Genomic DNA, 21,584 nt, shown 5'->3' on the forward strand with positions numbered 1-21,584 from the left:
ATCCTCTAGCTAGGAAAACAAAACCAACATAAAATAGGTAGATGTCTCATCAACTAAATGGTCAGAAGATTCATAGTCACCATTAGACCTCTGAGGCTGGGGGCAGAGAACCTTGGCTCCAGTTCTAACCCTGGGTCTTAGGGCAAGTCATCTAAATTTTCAGAGTCTGATTTCTCTTCTGTGAAACAGGGACAACACTGTCTAACCTCCCTAGCAAGGATTACATAGGATTTGAAAATGCTTTGTAAGTAGTAAAGTATAGTATAAATAGTAAGGGCTATTATTACTGGCTCTAAGTGCAGAAGGAGAAGGACATGGCCATGGATCACCAAACAGAGTCATCTCTGCAAAACAACTGAATTAAAAGCACCCTGCTCACACACCGTTAATGGTTTTTAGTGCCTAATGTTGGGCGTGGCAAACTATGGACACCAGGCCAAATCTACTCACCTGCCTGTTTTACAAATAAATTTATGTTCAAAAACAATCAACCAGGCTGGGCAGATAGCTCAGTAGAAAAAGGGCTTGCCTGGCAAGCGTAATGTCCTGAGTTCAATCCCTGGTATCCGAAAAAAAAAAAAAAAATCAGCCACTTGCTTATATACTGTCTTTTTCCTCCCTGCAACAATGCAGAGTTCAAAGGACCCAACAGAGAACGGAGGCCAGTAAAGCTGAACATATTTACCATCTATCTGGCTCTTTACAGAAAAATATTGCTAACTCGTGGCCTCAAGGATTAAAGTCTAAATGCTAGCTAACATGAAAAGCACCCTGACACATAGGCAGGATGTGGATGTATGAAAGGAACCAGATTTTGAATCCTTACAACATTTAGTACCATTTGCCAGGTACCTATTCCACGTGAGCTTGGCATTACAAGATCTTTTCTTGCCGCTACAATAGAGATCTGGTCTTATTCTCCCATAGAGTCTGTCTTTACCATGATTATTACAGTGCCCACATCATAATAGGCTGTCAATAAAGCTTAATCAAATTAAATCTGAGTCATAAATCAAGGAAACATAATACACTAATGGATAGCTATAGTTTATTTGTCCCAGAGACCAGTGATATATCACTGAAGGCGAAAGAAAGTTGGAAGTGAATTAATTCATTAATTCTTAATCAATTAGTTATGCAAATATGTATTTCATGCTGTCGATAAAACTATTTCATGAAGTCAGGCTACAAGGCATGCAGCTCTTAGGCCAGTTACTTGCGAGATGCAAGCAAGAGGTCTGCATGAGCTCAGAGGTTGACGGTCAGCCTTGGCAACCTAGTGAGACACTGTCTCTCAAAAATAAACAAATTTAAAATGTAAATCAGATTCTTTCATGCTATAAAAGCTAGGGCAGATCAGATAAAACAGGATTATATTCATTTGTTCTATGAGAATTCATTTAAGATGTGTTCTGTATCAAACTTTCGGAGGCACAGGGCAGACTGTCACCACGTCCTGCTCTCAAGAAGCTTAAAATCTAGTGGAAGACGTGGGAAGCCTGCAGATAATCACAATTCAGGAGAGGACAATGCCAAGCTATGCAAATATGGAAGTGGCGATGAAATAACAGGAAGACGAATTCCTGGGAATGCCATCATTGTGCACTGCTTCCCATAAAGAAATCTACAGCTTATTGCCCCAGAGGAAACAGGAAGGACAAGGATCCACCAACAAGAATCCCATGTCTCCACTTGGGTCCTCTCTGATGGGCTAATACTGACTGCGGTGACCATTTCTGATTATCTTATTCAGTTCTCCCAAAACCACTCTGTGGTTTCACAAAGGCCAAGTCATTTGTTCCGGGTCACTAATCAGAAAGTGGAAGATTCTAGTCCAGGTTGCTCATCAGCTCAAGCCTATTCCTTTAACCCTTCAGTGTACTGCCTGAGGATACACAAGGAAAAAGAACTCAGAGTGCATTCCAGAAAAAGTCTAACTTTTGTGATCTACAGAAGTAGAGTTAAATTCAAAAGCATAGTTTGAACACAAACAGTTTGTGGTCAATAAAAGTCAATAATCAAGGAAGACAGAACAAAGTGTTGCAAAGATCAGTTCTACCTCCCCGTCACTAGGCATGTGGCAGGCTACTGTGACCACTCTGGGGAGTGATTCTGGACACTGGCCAAGATATTAATTAAGTCCTAACCACCAGGGCTCAGGGAACACCCTAGCAATTAGTAGACAGCTGGGAGTCTGTGATACATAAGGGCATCTGGAGGCTTATCTCTTCTAGCTAGGTATACTCCTCAGGACAGGGCTATGCAAAGGTCACAGTGGGCACTGGTGGCAGAAGAGTGCGAACTTCAACATCTATTTAAAGTAAAAATTGTCTATTCCCTAAACTCCCAAAGCCCTGTCTAGGACAAAAGAAATTTCCACCTTAGCTTGATTATTCATATTTTCATTTTTAACTTTTCATTCTCTGCCCAAACCAAGTGGAGTGCGAAGCCAACAAACATGAAAAATGCCCCAAAGATGAAGAAACTTCCTAAAACACCAATCTAATACAGTGTCAGAGGTGCTGGTAAAAAAGCCTTCCCATAATGCAATAGAGAGGTTGGAGATCCATAGACCTTTCTGGAAGGCAAACTAGTAAAGTGATAATATCAACAAAGTATAAAATACATGGCTATTTTGACTCACTAATTCTTCCCCTAACAATTTATTCCAAATAAATAATTTAGAGTCTCTAGCTATACCACCCTGAACATGCCCAATCTCATCCAAAGAAATAATTAGAGAAGTGCTTCAAGGTTCACATGAAATACAAATTTACAGCATCTTTTTTTAATAATTCCAAATGAAAACAACTACAAAAATGATATTATTTAAACAGTTCATGATGTAACTAGACAACAGAGTCCTGCTCGCCTACCTCAAGGTTAACAAAACACTATATGCCATTATGAGAAACTTGCTTGGGGTCATTCAGTGAGAAAAACACTTCTCTGTATAAACCTACCCATACATGCAATGTGCACACAAGCACTGCCCATGAAATGCTTGGAATGAACTCTACCACATTATTGGTGCAGACCAGCTCTTTCTGGATAGTGAGATTTCAGGTGATATTTTTCTTTCTTTTCTTTTTTTTTTGGCAGAACTGAGAATCAAACTCAGGCCCTTGAGCTTGCCAGACAAGTGCTTATTCAACTGAGCTATCTCCCCAGCCCCTTTTCTTTGTTTTCAAAAACTTTACATTATTTGAAATTTTTAAAATTTTCTACTTTTTATTTTTTAAAGAGAGTACAAATTAGAATTAAAACAGAAAAATTACAAGTGATATAAAATTTCACTTAAAGTAATATGAATTTCACAGTATCTGTTGCAATACATACTGTTGTATTCCCACTCGTTATTCATATTACCAGGTATAAGCATGTACAATTGGAAGAAGAAAAAAAAAAAGAAAGAAATGTGTAAGAAATTAAGAAGAGAAAAGTACAAACAACTGAAAAATGGAGATGAAACAAATTAAAGTATTAACTGCTTCTTTCCATAAACCAGCAGAAATGCACATTATTTGAATTTTTGAAATGAATATAGAGTATCTTTATGAAACCAACAGTTTGTAAGTAGCAAAAGTAAAGATCTAATGTGTTTACTAATTTCCTGGAAAAAAGGCAGGGCTAAAATCAGAGGAACAGCTGCCTTCTGAAGGACAGTGGGGGAGGGAGTTTGAACACTGCTGTGAACTTGCACAGGCTGGTTACTCCTTTCCAGATGGGTAAAGGCAAAAAAAGCCTAGCATTAAGAGTCTTGTTTCAGGGCTGCAGAGATAGCTCAGTGGTCTAAGTGCCTGCCTGGCAAGCACAAGGACCTGGGTTCTATCCCTGGTGCCACATGCCATGCTGGCCCCATGCTAAGCTGACCACCGAGTCTGGGTGTGGTGATGCACTCCTGTAACCCCACAGTTTGGGAGGCTGAGACAGGAGGATCACTATGAGTTGGAACTGCAACTCATAGTTGCAGTGAGACCCTGTACCAAATTTTGAAAAAAAGAACCTTGTTCACGTCAGACTGTGGATTCCCCAGCTGAGATGGAGGAAGATACTAGCATAGAGGCACCATCATCCCCCACCTACTCTCTGCCCTTTCCCTGGGCCTGGAAGGTAGGGGGCTTTCAGAACATCACAATACAAACCTCCCCCAGTCTCAGGAAGCATTTTCCTAGTTTTCAGAAGGGAGAAACTCACATCCAGCAAGTCTCTAGTGGAAATGCCAACAGCCTACTTCCAAAGTGCTATCCAGGTCAACAGCAGCTTCTCTGAATGTCAGTGCTGTCATTTGCCAGGTGAGCAACTTGGGACAAATTACCTTACCCTTCTGCACCTCAGTTTCCTTTTTTATAAACTGGGTAACTGACAGCATCTGCCTGTAAGAGTATTACAGGATTAAATAAGAGAGCAAATAAAAAGCTCCTATCACAATGTCTGGCATATCATCAATATTCACTAGACACTGGTGCTTATGAGAACCGGCTTCATAGAACCATAGCTTGTGGGAGTTAACATTCTTAAAACAAGGCACTGATGAACAGTTAAAGAGGAGAAGGAAAGAATAATTAGGCAAAGAAATCCCCCAAAAGCAGATATACAGATATTTAAGCTCCGTAGAACAAGGGTGAAAAGTATGACACTCGGATCTCAATAGCTCACAGCAGAATGATGATAACAGACAGGAAGTTATCTTGATGATTAAATGTCAAGTGCCAACATAGTACTTGGCAACAGTTAGTTTTTAATACATATGCACCACTATTAATAAAAACACTTACTAGTTGCCTGTAGGACAAGTGGTGTGTGCCTTGCCCCTACAAGTATTCCAACAGGCTTAATTACTACCTGAGGAGGAGGACACAGAAAGAAAGGACTTCGTTATGAAATGAAGGGGTGGACAATCAGTTTCTTCTGCACCTGAAAATCCTAATCAAAGTCACTGAAACACGGAACAGATTTTAAAAGTGGAGTTTTGGGGACTATTGTGCAGAGTGACTGGGGCCTCCAGCACTAGCAGGGTCATCTCCCTAGCAAATTATGTGACAGTTCTCTCAAAGGTTAGCTCTGCTTTCCAGACAGGAGAGTCAAGTGAGGTAGCTCCCCCTAACTACTTCTTCCAAATCTTAGGAGTGGCTCTACCTGCTCTTGGATAAGCTGTAGGTGGTTCAGCCACATCTAGAGTTACAGAGCCCCAAGCCCCTTGCTGAAAGCTATGCTTCCTCTCCCCAGAAACAAGAACATCCATACCCTCCTCTGGTTGTAGGAGAGTCACGGCAGTCATATGGGAAATGCATGCTGGCTGACTGGCCACTGGGCTATAGGCTAAGACACCACAGCCGTTGTCTTATAGACATGTCATCAGACCCTTGTGTTTGAGTCCACACTCATGAGAAACATAAATTCTTCAATGAGTTAGGACAGGGTCTGAAGCCACATCTAAGGCACACCTACAAAATAGAGGGTAGTTTGTTGCAAGGGCTGATGACAAGTGGACAGTTTATTTGCCTTTTAGATGGATCTGGGTCCCCCTCACAACCTGCCACAGTTTCTCTATTGGCCTAGGAAGCCAATAGAATACTCTAAAGAAAGCTGGGGGCAGTGAAAAACAAAGTTGTCCTGGGCATTGCTTAGCAATTCCATGGTTGTACCCGATTCAGAGGCCCATAAACAACAGTATAGAAAATGCTATCAATAGTCCCTGAACTGTGGGGCAAAAGGACACTTGCTCAAAGAAACCCAGAGATTTTGATCTGTACATTAATGCTACATGCTGCAGACAATACTCTCTCAGTGGCATCCAAAACACAACCAGGAAGGTTCGAACTCACATACCCCAGGTCCCATGACTTAGGTCAAACTCTTTGGTATGTTTTACCCTGGCAAGGCATCTCTCAGATGGGTGAGTGTCTTAAACCTTATTCTCAAATCACTGATGCTATTTGTCCATGTACCAGTTAGAATCCAATCAGGCAGAGACAAAATCTCCTAGGTTCAAATTCTAGCTCCTGCATGAGTTAAGTGATCCTTCCTGTGCCCATGTTCCTCATCAGCCCACAGGAGAAGGGGACATATCACAGATCTGCTATATGGGCTAAGTGAGCTAACACAATGCTGCGAAGCCTTTGGGGTGCAGGCCCAGACTGTTTAGGCTCAGCCTTAGCTCTGTCATTCGCTGCACATCTTTGGGCACATTACCTAACCTTTCTGGGCCTCAGCTTCTTCAACTGCAAAATGGAGACAATGACAGAATCCTTTGCTTCAGAGGGATTTTGTGATAAATGAGTTGAGACTTAGAAAGTGCTTAGAACAGTACCTGTCACATTAGGGAGCACCCAGTAAACATGAGGCTTTATGATTAATGTGTATAAAGCCCTCAGCATGTCCAATAAATGGTGGTTGTTATTGTTACAAGAGACAGGTTCCTCAGAGGATTTCATGCACATTTATCTCTTGAAAAAGCAATAAAAATGAAGATGTTAGGGGAAAATCTCATCCTTAAGTAAATGTCACAGACATATCAGGGAGAAGCCTAGGTCCTCTTGCCCCTGCAGGACACCCAGAGCCTCTGGCTTCCCTGCCCATACTCAGGCCCTCCTCAGACACTCTGCCTTCTACTCCATGCTCCAATATTCAACAAACGCTCACTGAGAATCTACAGTGAGCAGACAAGGTGGACTGGGAATATCTTAGTTGTGACTGGGCTGGCTTCAGCCCCATGAACATGGAGTGTACATGGAGGTGGGGCAATATACACTACATATATTCAAATGATTATGTAAGGACAGGGGCAACTTGTGCCATGAAGGATGTGGTAAGAAAGCAAAAGCAGAGTCCTATATTTTCGAGCTGGAATTCTAAAATATTCTCTCGCTCTGGTGATGTGGGTGAGGACAGAATGACTGAACGGCTACTTGAGGAAGTGACATTTAAAACGGGACCTTACAGATGACTAGCAGTCGGCTGGATAATGACTGGGAGGGGATGGAGGAAAGGACCCAGGTGGGCGTTTTGCTGCAGGACCCATCACCCACAGTGGGAGCCCCCCAAGAGTACACAAAGAAGGGCAGTAGAACTGACTTGTTCCTAAGGCCCTGCACTCAGAAATACTCATCTCGGAGGTTGGAATTTGGTGACTGTGGCCTCTTCCTTTTCAGCTCCTCCTTGCCTGCTTGCTGACCGCTGGTCTCCGATGCCATGCCACAGACCAAGTGAGCACTGTGAATGGCTCCACATCCCAGAAGAAGCAGGCATGGCCAATCTTGCTCACATGTGAACTTCAGCCAAGATGCCCTGTCCAGAAACTCTGTCTGCCCTCTGAATTCCTCTGATGCCTCTGTCCTGTCCTGGTCATACCCTACTGGGTTTTGTGAGGCTATTTAAGAAGACAAGTTTCCCTCATTGCAGAACAGAGGAATAGCATGAAAGAAAATGATGGCCCCAAAGGAAGAATTTGTGATTGACATATATGAGGATGTTCCCTTAGGAACAGCGTGTATCATCACCGAAGCAAACTCCAAGGTCATTTATTTCTCTACCTATTTAAATGCTCTGGAAAGAAGATGTCTTTGACTTTCCCATAGTTTTACACTGGAAATTGCTGCTTTGGGAAAAGAAGGGGTATGTTCTAGATAGTAGGATTCTTTCAGGGTACACACTTTGGGAGTGTGGCACTATCCTACAAACAGAACTTTGATTGTTTTTTTCTTCAACATAGCAAATTTCTTCTGGGATCAGACCTGCCTCCCCTAGCCTGATCTTTTTAAATAGCCTACCATCTCTCTTGGTAGACCAGATGTTTAATAGTTATCCTAACTCACTGTTTACCTAAGTAGCAATTACGATTGCAGTGGAATATTTTAACTTCAGGGGAATTATTTCAGAGAGTACCCAAGTGGAATCCATATGCTGGGGATGGCTGTCAGGGCTTCCTATACTAAAAGGAGTGGACCACTCCATCCTAGATGGCAGTTCTCCTGGTCTGAGATGCCATCAATAGATACTGCTCCAAAGACCTAAGGGAGATGCGCCCAAGAGAAGTATATGGTTCTCTTCCTTTCCACTGAGGCTCAATGGCCCAGCAAAGTATGAAAGTGAGACCTGTGCTCTTAAAGCGGAACAGCCTCGAGTCGGTGGAGCTTGTGAAACAACCCCACCACCGCAGGAGCAAATCCCAGCAAGTGCGATTCAAGGAAGATGGGACCGTGAAGCATCAAACTAGCCTAGCCGAGGTTGACTTCCAAACTCCTGAAGACCCGACTGAGATGGGGAAGACGCCAGCATCCAGGCACCATCACCCCCCCACCTACTCTCTGTCCTTTCCCCGGGCCCAGAAGGCAGGGGGCTTTCGGAACATCGCAATCCAAACCTCCCCCAGTCTCAGGAAGCATTTCCCAGTTTTCAGAAGGAAGAAACTCACATCCAGCAAGTCTCTAGTGGAAATGCCAACTGTCGCCCAAAGTGCCATCCAGGTCAACGGCAACTTCTCTGAACAGGACATAGTATCTCCTGACCTTGCCTACTTACGGCTGGCCCAGCATCTTGAGGATGGCCCTCAACGGCTCAAAGTATCCCACCCATTCCTCCCTAGGTTGCCCAAGTTGCAAAGCAATGGGCCTGTTAGCATATGCTTGGAAGCTGCGACTTGGAGGGGCTCAGAGAAAGCCACAGCTGCCATCCAGGTCCCAGAAGATATCTATCACAGTCCTTCCTGGGAAGCTAAGGAGTCCACGCTCAGCCCAGACAGGTTGGCTGAAATAAGGAACTCAGTGCCCCCTCTGGCTGACGTGTGTCCAGGTGATAAAAAGATACTGAGGTCAGATTTAGAAAGATTCTCCTCCTGCTTAAATGCCACCAGTGGTGCCAACAACATGCCAGGCATGGGGAAACTCAAACCCAAATCGCTTTTGCCCAAAGACAACTCTAATGACAAAGGTCTTGGCCCACTGTCATCTCAGTTAAAGGAAACATGCATTCCCTCACCTCCACGGACTCGCAGTTCCCCTGCGCCAGGGTCCCACATCCCAACAGCTCATTCAATAAGAGCCTCAGACTATTCTACATCAAATGACAGTCACCAGAATCCGGTGTCACTCAAAAGTAGTAGTGCATCAACATCTGCCCCTTTGGGTCAGGAGATGGCAAGGAACCCCATTCAGTTGGATACCCCAGAACTCCAGAACTGTCCTGGAAGCGAGCACCTCTCACCCTCTCTTCCAAAGAGTGAGACCAAAATTCAGAGCAACAGGGAGATTAGTGACTTTAATCAGATTCACTTGGCACGGGGAGAACTCTGTGACCTCCAAGGCCGGCTGCAATCTGTGGAAGAATCTCTGCACTCAAACCAAGAGAAAATTAAAGTCCTTTTGAATGTAATTCAAGACCTGGAGAAAGCTCGAGCTCTCACTGAAGGGTAAGGTGAATTTTCTTAATATTAAAAACTACTGAGAAGTCATTTGCCAGCACCAGGGCAGAGAACAAAAGCACTGGTTTCCATGAATGCAGTATTGCCAAAATGTTAGAAGCTCCTTGTTTCTCCCGATCAGAACTTATATTTTCCCCTTTCTCTGATTCGATTTCATTTAATTCTAGGATTTGGTGGGCTTGGATAGTGTAATAATCAGCCTTCCATTGCTGTGCCCAAATCCTAATATACACAACTGGATGAATGCAATGTTTATTTTTGACTCATGGTTTTCAAAGCTGGCTGGCCCCGAGGTGAGAACACTGTAGAAGTATACGGTAGAGAGAAGTCCCTTAGCACTGGTGACCAGGAAGCACACCTACAGGAAAGGAGCCATCGAGGAAGGAAAGGAGCCAGGAACCAGACACAGTTCTTAGGGTCACACTCTCATGACCCACCCACCCAGACCTACCCCCCCACACACACAGAGAAGCACATTCTATTACTCTCCTCGCATCTCTCAAGCCAACCAAATTGACAATCCAATTTAACTATCACAGGTAGATTTCTATGTGGATTTTTTTTTTTCATTTTTGGTGCTTGTTTACAGGTATCAACAGACTGGGGATGGGGAATAATGAAGCTGAAGAATCAAAAATAAGTTACAGAGTTGAGGGTCCAGTTGATAAAGGTTGGGAGAAAATAACAGCAGGAAGGGATGTCCTCTATGCCACCTCCATAGTTGAGTTCCATAATTTGCACAGTACTTCTGGCAGTGCTGGTATGTCTATCAAAGGCCTTGCCCTGGTTACTAAATTTCCTTCTGAGCACCCCGTTGGTGGAGCACTTTGATGACCTGTGCCATTCTGTGGCTGACCAACTGTGGGAACTGAAATGAGACCACAATTCTGCTGAGAGGGAAAACTCACAAAACACTGTCCTGAGTGACTCAGCCCCCGTGTAGGGAAGAGCAGGCAGTGATTGGGGTAGGGGTAGATGGCCTGTTCCTCCAGAAGTCACTCGCTAAAGATCCAGAAGAACCCATGGCTACAGCTCTTCCAAAAGCATCAGAAAGAGAAGTAATGACCTGGCATTTGCAGTTAGGCCTCAGAACCCATATCACCTTGGGTAAAAAGACACTGGCATGATAGAAAAAGACATGCACTGAACCAAGAGGTCAGGAATCTTGATAATCATTCTCTGCTCACTTCCAAAATCCATCTTACATAATTGCTGTGAGTAGGAGAATACCTCACATTTGAAATATCTAAACGCACACAAAGCCCTGTTGGAATGTAAGGTTTCTTGGTTGGTAATGGTCATGTAACTTTGGGACATCGTAAATGCCATGTTGTAGGGACTAAGGGATGGCAGGTAGGGTGTATTTGTCTCACGTGGCTTTTGCCCATAGATTTATTCAGCAAATGTTCTATCTTGCAGGCGCAACTTTTATCGAACTGGCCAAGATCTCAACAACTGCAGTACCTGCCAGAACACAGCGTGCATCATATACAGGTACCTGGCCAAGATGAGGCTTGCTTAGCAGAGCATATCAGCGGCAGGGTCCCCTGAACACTCTAGTAAACTCTCTTAAAGAAGTGAACAGAGAGGAAAAGATGAAATCTGAAACTTAAAACATACAGTGTTTAACTATGAAATGTTAACATCTAGTTCCTAGACATGGGTTCCTTTGTTTCCTTATGTTTGGTCCATGAGCAGATCCTCTGGACGTAACTGACCTTACAGTTACAACACTCTGGATGCCGGCACCACATATGGCAATGCGTGTGTTCAGCATCTGCATCCTATAGTGAGGTGTGTGTTACAATCCTCAGAGAAGTTAACCTGCTGGTCCAGATCATGTGTAGTATTGATTAAGAGCAGAATAGACCAGACTCAGGACTTATATCCATATTTTCCTAATTCCAAAATATGTGATCTCAGTTACTGCACTACCTTGCTTCCCCCTCCATAGCAACTCTTCTATGCCAAGCACTATATGTCAAAAACCTGTGCCTAGGGGCCGGGGAGATGGCTCAGTGGAATAAGCACTTGCCTGGCAAGCACAAGGGTCTGAGTTCAATCCCTGGTTCCACAAAAAAAAAAAAAAAAAAAAAAAACCTGTGCCTAGCACAGGTTTTGTTCTGTGTTTATTTCTGCATACACCCTCTCCTTCCAGAATGCATCAAGTGTGCTGCAGTAGACTTTTATGACTGATAGATAAGAAATGCATATAATAGTAAAAGCACCAAGCTTAGAGTCCAAAGGTCTATATTTGAACTCCCAGCTCGAATGTCAGTTCGCTGACCTTGCTCAGTTTCCTCATCTGTAGAGTGGTAACAGTGATCCCTATTCAGATCTGCCATAAAAGCCAAGTGAGATAATATGTGTGAAAGTCTTTTGTCACTGCACACCTCTGCACAGACACAAAGGGTCATTACTGTTATTACCAGAAAGATGAATGTCTCCTCTGCTGGAAGCCCACTTTGGGTGGTACCGTGGAAAAATGGTCAAAAGTAGCTGTTTCGGTTGATGACATCTAATTTTGTCTGACAAAAGTTTATGGTTTTGCTTTCCACATTTCTTTTCTCTTTTCAATGAGAATGGCAGCTAAGGGTCTGAGAAAATTGCAGCCCAATTGGGTTGCTTACCTCTTCTTTCAAAAATTTCTCATTCTCTCTGGCAGCATCCTGAGATTGCTCCTAGTAAGACACCATGTGCTTGCAAGTCAGGGAGTGCTTATACTTAGCAGGGTCCTGGGTGTCTTCTCATCAAAACTGTCATGTCCTTATGTGGAGGAACCACTGGATCATGTGTTTTCACCAAATGACAGAAGACTTGACTGCTCAATCTTCCCCCAAACATGTATACAAATGCCTTTCATACCAATGAGAAGTCCCTGCACCAAAAAGTGGCTGAGGGAAATTTTGAAGCCCTGGAAGATATCAGTAGGCAGTCCCACCCACTGCTATCATTTTCTTCCTCTTCTCTTTTTATGGGTCTATGTCGAGTAAATTCTCTAATCACTAGGAGGACAAAAATTATTAAACATCTACAGAGATAGGGAAGACAAAAAAAGTACTTATTATAAGCAGGAATAATTGATTCGAACTAACCCCCATTTAAATTTTAGATAATCTTTCTTCAGTAGCCAGATGATGTCTTTGCTGTTACCATGAAATGCTTTTTTATTTGGCTTATGTAAGCAAAGGGGCAGCGAGCTATGTCCCAGGTTCCCATGTGTTTCATGACTTGGTGCTGAACAAGTCATTTCTGGCCTCTGAAATTTTTCATCTGAAAAATGAGAGCTTTTAATTAGATGGTCCCCATGAAGTTGGGACATTTTGTTATTCCAAGATGAATTGAAAGTGACAATATTTAGTTAAACTGTGACCTTCCAACAAGATTGAGAATGTTTGCTCTCTTTTTGTGTGTGTGTGTGCGCTTAATGCAAACAGCACAAGCAAACATTCTAAATTAAGTTGCCCTCCTGGATTGGATAGCAAACCTTCACATACTCTTCCTTTTCAAAAGAACATACACCATTTGCATATATCCCTCATTGCCATTCAAAGGCAGGCTGTTCGCTCAGACAGTATCCCTATCCTTCCATCATAGCCACCGCAAAGGAATGGGCAATTAATCTGATGAAAGCAAAGAGATCAGAACAACATCCCCATCATAGCAATGGTGGGAAAATGAAAGTTGTCATTTTAAATATATACATATATATATTTCAAGTGACTTCAAACTTGTGTTATGTCCTGGAAAGTCAGATCTGAGAAGCTAATGAGTAAGTGATGTGAAATGCTCAACCCGAGGCCTTGTTAAGTCACAATGTCACTCCCTGAAGGAGGGGCCCAGTGCACGTCACTGTACATAAAGCACGTGGGCCCATGATGGATTGCCCACTGGGCCTTCTCCTCAAGAGTTCTTACTGTTAAGTTAGCAACACATATGATTTCCCAAGTGGATTTCCCACAGGCCCTGTCGGCCAAAGGCTATGGCTCTGCTGTTTGCTCCTACCAAGACTCGTGAGGTCAGCTGGTTCTATGCAACTCATTCCCTCCACTCCCTACATCACCAAGGAGGAAAGCACCAAGAGCGATGCCAAAGATCCCCTGCAGGGCTCTCCAGAACTTCTGGGATCTCATACGCCCGCGAGAAAGACTCCTTTGACTTTCCATTTGTTTGCATTTTTAAAAACTGAGCTCCAAGAGACAAGAGTAGGGACAGGCTCTAGCCCTTAAGCTGGCTCCCAGCTGTACAGTCTCCCCTGGCTTTCCTCACCTCTCTTTAGCTTTAATCCTAGGACAATTTATCCAAATGGCTGAGTCTTGGCACCCGAGATTAAACAGCATTGAATTACATGGTGGGAAAGTTGTTCTCTTTTCAGATTTATTTCAATCCTTCCAATTACCTGGAGGGGACTATTTGTGTTCAGCGCTAGAATGTCTTTAAATCCTTTCTAATGCTTGCATATCACATTTCTTTGCAAAGAGAAAGCAGTTCTCAGGTTCCTAGCCCTGGGCAAGCAAAAATATCTAGCCACAATGTAATGATTTGTAATTTCTTTATGGAAACTTTTAACTTTAAAAACTAATCCTCTTAAATATTTATGGTAAGGGAAGCAGGTTCTCATCTCAAAGTGATATTCCTATTTGGCATATGTTTTTTTAGGCTTAAAAATGTGAATTGATTTAGAGAAAAGGAGGTTAAATAAATAATTGGGCAGATGGAGACCTTATAGAAATCATGAAGGTGTAAACCACCAGATGAAGCCTGGGCAACAGTGCCTTGAGGGACTGACTCCTTTACTTTTTCTCAAGGGCATAAGGTCTCAGCAAGCACACCCCCTCCCTCTCTCCCCTGGTACCTGTGCCTTCAGCTGTATCTCCCTGCATTTCATTTCATCTTCACAATCTTTCCACAAATAGTCAGCAGAGCCCCTTCGCAGGATTCTGACTATATGGTTCACTCATTTCTCTTCTGGACGCAGTTCCCAGGAAACATCTACTAGATTTAAGCTATAAAATGTTTCAAATGTCTTAAGGGAAAATAATAGAAGATATATTCCAGAAAAAAATGAGCTACTATCCAAGATGTGGCTTTAAAAATAGGAATGAAAAGTAAGCTGCAAGTGCATAATTTTCACTAGGAGAAGGAGAGGGTTGTCCATATGAAATGTGAAAGGTGCTGGGGCAAAGAGAGAAATTGGACAGTTGTTTGTGTGGGTCTACTCAGAAAAGGTATTCCTTTTCTCATCCTTAGTCTTTGCTTGTTTCATTGACCTTCTTGTGGCATCATTTTCCCCATTCTTCCCTAAGATAATGGAAAAATATATTGATTTAAAGAAAAGAAGGTCACACACACTTTTACGCTAATAGACTTAGACTTAATGTTTGTATTAGTCAGTTTCATGTTGCTATAATAATATACCAGGTAAACTGGCATATAAAGAGAGAGGGTTCATTTAAGCACGGTTCTGAAAGTTTCAGTCTAAGCTGCAGCAGCTCATTGATGCAGGCCTCTGGTGAAAGCAGTACATCATGGAAGAAGCACTTGTGGAGCAATTTACTTACATCATGAGTCATGAGACAGTTTAAGATGGAGGGATGAGGGCTGTGTAATCCTCTTCAAGGGCACACCCTGATGATCTAAGCACCTCCCATAAGGCTTTGCCTCCTAAATACCCAAAGCACCTCCCACCAACACTATCACCACCCTGGGGATCAATACTGTAGTAATACTTGAACGTTTGGGGATACTCATCCAAACTATAGTAATATTCCAAGGCACCCAAAATTTTCCAGATCTCAAAATATATGTTTCACTTTCACCTACAAAACTAGTTCTGTTCCCATGTTTTCTATTCTGTTCAACACTAGTGACCACGCAGTAGCTCCATAAAGACGCTGCAGTCCCCACTCACAGCACACATCAAGTTGGCAGTGGATTCTACTTACCGTATCTCACTCCCTCACTCTAGCTCCTCTGCTATGGCTCAAGAAATGCCCTCATCATTTGTCATCTGAATGCTGGATGATCTTTTGGCCACAGGTCACTCTGTCCTATCACACATAATTTTCCATGTAGATTGCAAAAATTATACCTGAAAACTAGAGTCTGGCCATATCACTCCCATGGTAAACAATTTTGTCCTGGTTCGTGTGGTTTCTTCTTCCAAAGCCCTTTGGATTGCTCCAGCCATTATACCTGCTGCATCTGCAATTCTTCCTCTGTCCCAGGGACCTCCTCAGCTGGAAGGTCCTTTAAGACTCAGCACATTTTCATGAGTCTTCTGTCTTGGAATGCCCAATCCATGCCCCTTTGTCTGGACATTTCCCAGTCTTGCCAAAAAAGCCAAATTCTTGGACAACCTTATATCCTTTCTTATGAATGACCCCCACCCATGGCATGCATTTCCCCCTGCTATACTATCAATCAATCTTAATGGATTGTAATGTAGTTTATGAGTTACTTTCTTCCAAAAGATGGCTAGAATATCAAAGTCAGAGAGTAGATTCTAATATGTAGCTGGTGGACAACAGATTCTTGTCAAAGAAAGAAAGAAATACATTGACTTAAATGGGAATTAAAAGCAGTGGCCGGTTTGAGACAGTTTTTAGTCCCAAGCAAGGGCACTGTTACCCCTACCCTTGGGTGGAAACATGGGAGATCCTAATCAATCAAATATTCTTAATAGGAAAAGAAAACTTCTATGTAGTAGGCTCTCCATGAATCTTTTTGAACCAACTCAAATAATGACTTGATGTAGTACATGAATTGTCAATTTTAAAATACTCAGAACAATACATATTCTCAATGAGATGGAACCTAATCAAATCTTCCTCTGATGACTCAGACAGCTTGCTGCACTCTCACAGAACACTGAGATCTTATTCTTCATGGCCATCTCACATTACTGCCTACGACTCATCCTGAGCTGTAGTGGGAAGGGCAAAGCTTGCCTGCGAAAAGCCACAAAATGCCCTCCAGGCTGAAATATCCCCTTCTGTTTGTATCTGAGCTGTCCACTGATCTTGAAAGCATTAGATCTGCAGGTTTTCTTGGTTAAATGTCAAAACCCAGGGTGTCAGGCAGAGTTAACGCCAGAGATGTTCATCCGCCAACTCCTAGGCCCTACGGATGTGCAAACTTATCTAGAAAAAGGGATTTTGTATGTAGATGTGATTAAACATGTGAGATAGTCAAAGCATCCTGGGTAGTGTGGGTGGGGTCAAGATCCTCACAAAGGGAAAGGGAGTGGCTAGGGACTCAGGGGGCAGAGCAAGAGAGGCAAGCTGTGATGAAAAGATAAGGACCCCGGATGGTCCCCAGAAAGCTGGAAAAGGCCAGCATGCATTTCCTCACCGAGTCTCCAGCAGGAATGCAGCTTTGCTGACATCCTGATTTGCGGCTCTGGAGGGCTTCCGATCTCCAGAGCTGTAAGAGTAAAATTGGTGTTGTTTTAATCCACTACATTTGTGGTAATTTGTTTCAGCAGCAACAGAACACTCAAATTAAAGCCCTGTGATGCACGCACAGACTGCATGTCTCGCCAGAGGTCCGTTTATTTAACTTTGATGATTTTTCAACTACAACAATTAAGGGCAAGTGTCTGGTGGGATGAAATTTACAGAAGAAAAAAATAAATAAAAAGCAAAAAGCTATCACCTACTGTGCGACTGTTATATCCACTGGTGATTTCAAGAACCCACTGTTTCCACACTTAGTCCTCACAAATATATGGGATAGATGAAATTATGCCTATACTACAGATGAGGGAACTAAGGCTAAGGAAGGGTCAGGCAGTTGTACAACATTTAAATTAGGGAAGCAAGGCTGGAAAAGACCAAGAATTTAACTCAGTTATTATTGAACCAGGAATTGCAAAAGTAAGTTTGGAACTCAGCTCTGACTTCCTGCAAATGCAATTCCACAGCATGCTGCCTTCAGAGGCCCGACCATCTGATGGCTGTTGGGGCTCAGTGGAATGGTCTGTCACTGCTGAGTTGAACAGCAGGCCTTGCACAGTGTTCACATGGTGTGACCATGCCCGATCTGCATCAGGACTTCCTGGCTGGCTGTTAGCCCTAGTTGTTGAGCTTCCCCCCAAGGCTACTGCATTGGAAGGTGCCGGGTGGAATCTGTAATTGGAGCAGTCATGTTGGGAAAGGCTGAACAGACATTAAAGTAGGAAAAAAAGGAGGTCTTGAAAGATGATGACAACTGATTTCCTAGGTTTTCTGACAAATAGAAAGTAATGCAGAAACTAGTAATGTTAATGCATCCCCGGAAAGAAGAAATGCTTGCTTGGCTTTGATGGGGGTGTAGAACTATTTACTATCTGTAGAACTATTTACATATGTATGAGGAGGGCAATAATGGAAGCAGAGGGGTGGGAGGAGGGAGAGAAGGGGTACTTGCTCCTGGAGTGAGCACATCTTCTGATAACTTCTGCTCCCAGAGATGCTCTCTCAGGCCACTCGAGGACCCAGGCTTGCAGTAAGCATTATTTATGGGCTTTGCCGGAAGCCTTTTGTTCCTTCCATATCACTGAGCTCCTCAGGCTCATTTGAGAACAGGAACTATTTGGCAATCAATCCAGGATGCCATTTCTCAAAGATTAAGATTAAAAGCAATAAAAGCCTCAGTTGGGTCCCCAGTAGGTAGGTCCCCAAATCCTAGGCATTGTCCTCCACTGAGTCCTAGAGGATCCACAGCAGAGACCCAATAGGGCTGGGTGTGCCAGGGGCTGACTCTGGAGAAAGCTGTAGTCACTCAGCTTCTGAACTAAGGCATATGACTCTCCAAAGCCACCTCTCACTTCTTCAGCCTCCATGGATCACAAGTCCTTTTGTTATTATCATTACTGACACCTTCACCATTAAAATCCTTCTCAAGACAGAGCAGAACTTAATAAATGCGTAACACAAGCTTTGTTATGAAAGCCACTCTTGGTACCTAGCAAGCACTATTCTCCTACCTGGTGCTTCCCCTCACAGTTTTGACAGCATGTGATGAGAAAGCTCCCTGGAACACAGGCCGTAGCCTTGTAGCTGTGGGCCCTGCAGGATGAAAGCTAGAGCTGCACTTTGTGGAGGAGCGAGAGGCTTGGAGCTAGTGAGCTGCCTGATGTGACGTCACTGGAGGCACTCAGACCATTATCTTGAGTTTCTTTCCGTGGACAAGCTGTTTGGCCACCGGGCTTTGGCTCTACCTGCCACTTAGAGCAATTACCTAACTAGAGAAAAAGGCATTTCTCTAGCAATTGCAATTCGCATTCAGTCCTATGGGTTTAGCAAAGAACTTTCCACTTAAATTATTTAGTGTTTTTCTTTTTGTCTGCTTAGGATGCTTTCCCAGCATGGGGCCAGGTGAACTGTGAGAACCGTAGTCCTCCAGCCACCACCTTCTCTCTGGCCAGCAATGAAGTCTGCAGTAAAAATAATTACAGCACACCCAGCAGATCTGTGCTCTCTAGTAATCACAGGTGCATTTGCAGCTCTCCTCAAATTCCAATGTGGACTGGGCTACACTATTTCAAATACTAGAGCACGAACGCCATGACAAGGCCATCCAGTGTCCCCAAAACAACCACTCAGAGACACAGCTTAAATTATCCTTTGGGAAACAGTCATCAAGTTGGAGATACAGGTGGGGATTTCTCAGAATCCTAACAGGTTGACAGCCAAGACATTTACTTGTCCCTTATCCCTGCTTCCCCTCTCGGCAGCCTTGGCCCTTTCTTCTCCTTGAAGTGCAAGAGAAAAAGAGTAGAATTTACATCAGCAATTTTTCTGCAATAGAAATGAAACCAACTTTAATGCATTGACAGCTAAAGAGTGTAACACATGTCGTAAATATAAAATCAAGCTGGTTGAGTATTTCTGAGAAATCACAAATGTGTGCAGCTGCCACACAGGCCACAGATAACCATGCCTCCACCCAGTCTTCTTTGTCTAGTTCGCGCACTGTACATTACTATTTACAGAGTCAGGCACAATATATTTTATTAACACTTCATCTGTACCACCTCATTGTATACTCCTAACTGTACGGATAGGATTATTATTCCCACAGATAAGAAAACCGAGACTCACAGAAGTTGAGTTAGCCAAATCCAAGGCAACCTAAGTCCTACTTCCAGGACTTGATCTTATTGCCTTCTCCCCTTTTTTGTTTTGACCTTGTCTTATCAGTGAACACACAAGTTACCCTTCTCTTAGATGATACAGCATTTTTGAGATCTTAATGTGTTTCTTATTACAGAGACATAGATTTCTTTTAAAGACAGCAATCAGTAGCAAAGATGTCTAAGGATGACCCTGCTTACCTATGCGCCTGGAAAAGGACTTGTGAGTCCTCAGAAAATTACACCCTATGAATAGTGAGCAAGCCAGTCCCCTGGAGGAAGCATGTGGAGCTACTTCCCTCCCTTGCTGTGGTGGAGCAGGCGTCGGGGAACTGGACTCCCTACCGTCCCAGACTGTAATTCTTCCCCAAAGATGTTTTCCAAACTGCTGTGATTTGCCCAAGTGGACAGAAACCAGACAACCCTTGCTGCATGAATCAATTCTTACACTGGATCCTTTAAAAAGAAAGTTGCAGGAAGCCAATAAATCTGTGGTACCCCTGGGGTCTGAGGCACACAGGCACACAGGAATGCTCCTATGAGAGATAGTAAAGTGGTGGACAGAAGTCTGGAAGGTGATCATTCATTGCCCAGCCAGCTTCCTTCTGGTGTCAAGTCAATGGCAGTGGCTGTCAGCATTTGTCTTTGTAAAGGAGCAAGCCCCATCTGCTAAGTAGGGAGTGCCAATGGCTCCCTGAGATATCTGAAAGGTCCATGTGAGACCCAGGCTTTCTAGGACCAGATATGATTGTGAATGAACTGACTCCTGAGGGGTAAATATCTTTTCAGGGCTCACTGTGAAGTTGGCTCTGAAATCTAGAAAGGAGACTGCAGAGTGACTGGTCAACTGGGCCACTCAAGGTCTCCTAGGTAGCCCATCCCAATGTGGATGTGGTCAGTAAAGGACCGTGGGGTCACTTAAGGGCCACCAGACTACCTGCACCCCCTAACCACTTACACCCCCTATGCACTTTTTGCAATCTGGATGTCCTACCACTATGGAAGCAGTGCTTCAGTGCAGTATGTCTTAGTGGCTAAGCTTTGGAGCCAGACAGAGTTCTGATCGTGCCTCTATAATTTTACTGGTATGAACCCTTGGCAGAATATCTAACCTCTCTTTGCCTCATTTCTTCATTTGGGAAATGAAGATAATATGATCTAATCTCATAGGACTATAAGAATTATATGAAAAAATGCAAGGTTACAGTACAGTTTCCAGATTATGAATTTCAACCCATGAAGAACAGTCACCCTTCTTGTCATAGTTATAACCATTGCCTATTTAAATTGCTATCTATCCTACTCTCATATGCTCAGGTTCTCACTGTTTCTTCTCCCTAGAATATGATTCTGAGAGCCAGATCCTTTTGACTCCTGTTAGACTGAAAGAGCCAAGGACTAGGATTCAGAAATCCATGTGCTTGCTATAGGATAAATGTTTATGCTTCAAAAATTCCTACATTAAATCCTAATGTTGAATATTATGGCACTTAGGAAACAGTGCCTCTAGGAAGTGGTTAGGTCCTAAGGGTAGAGCCCTTATGGATGCATTGGGGCCTTATAAAGATTCAGAGAGTTTGCTTGTCCCCCTCAACATCTATGAACCAAGAAAGGGACCTCACCAGACAGGGATCTACTAGCACTTTGGCCTTGGCCTTCCAGCCTCCAGATTGAAAGAAATAAGGTGTTGGTCAGGCCACCCACTCAACAGTATTTTGTTAGGGCCGTCTGAACAGATTTTGACACTAAGGTTAGAGCTGATCCTAATTTGCACTGGTACTTCTTTTTGCCAATTTGCTTGCCTGTTATCTGGGTATTATATCTTCCCAACTTTTCCACCTTCCTGCACTACCCTAAGGATGAGACACAAACCTACAGTTTTGCAAATTTGAAGGTATATGAAAATAAGGGTTATTTTTGTTGTTTGTACATAAACATATAGCTCCTTTCGGCTCACCCTATTTCTGCTTTCCCAGCCAAGTTTCTGCATCTAGAACCTCACATTTTGTTTCGATTATGCATTTATATATTTGGTTTTGGGGTTTT

At 43.3% G+C, this 21,584-nt stretch overlaps 2 protein-coding genes across 2 annotated transcripts in view; one reads left to right on the forward strand and one right to left on the reverse strand.

The window, feature by feature from the left end:
- The window catches only part of Dock2 (dedicator of cytokinesis 2), a 478,084-nt gene that overhangs the window by 210,592 nt on the left and 245,908 nt on the right, over positions 1-21,584 (reverse strand). The gene's annotated exons all lie outside the window — the stretch shown is intronic.
- Fam196b (family with sequence similarity 196 member B) overlaps positions 8,070-21,584 on the forward strand; it is a 20,030-nt gene continuing 6,515 nt past the window's right edge. Inside the window, exons 1-2 of the mRNA XM_004637039.2 lie at positions 8,070-9,409; positions 10,841-10,915. Coding sequence (XP_004637096.1) covers positions 8,070-9,409; positions 10,841-10,915 — 1,415 coding nt within the window. The remainder of the gene's footprint in view (positions 9,410-10,840; positions 10,916-21,584) is intronic.

The sequence above is a fragment of the Octodon degus genome, unplaced genomic scaffold (genome assembly GCF_000260255.1).
Source record: "Octodon degus isolate 3935 unplaced genomic scaffold, OctDeg1.0 scaffold00085, whole genome shotgun sequence".
Classification (NCBI taxonomy): domain Eukaryota; kingdom Metazoa; phylum Chordata; class Mammalia; order Rodentia; family Octodontidae; genus Octodon; species Octodon degus.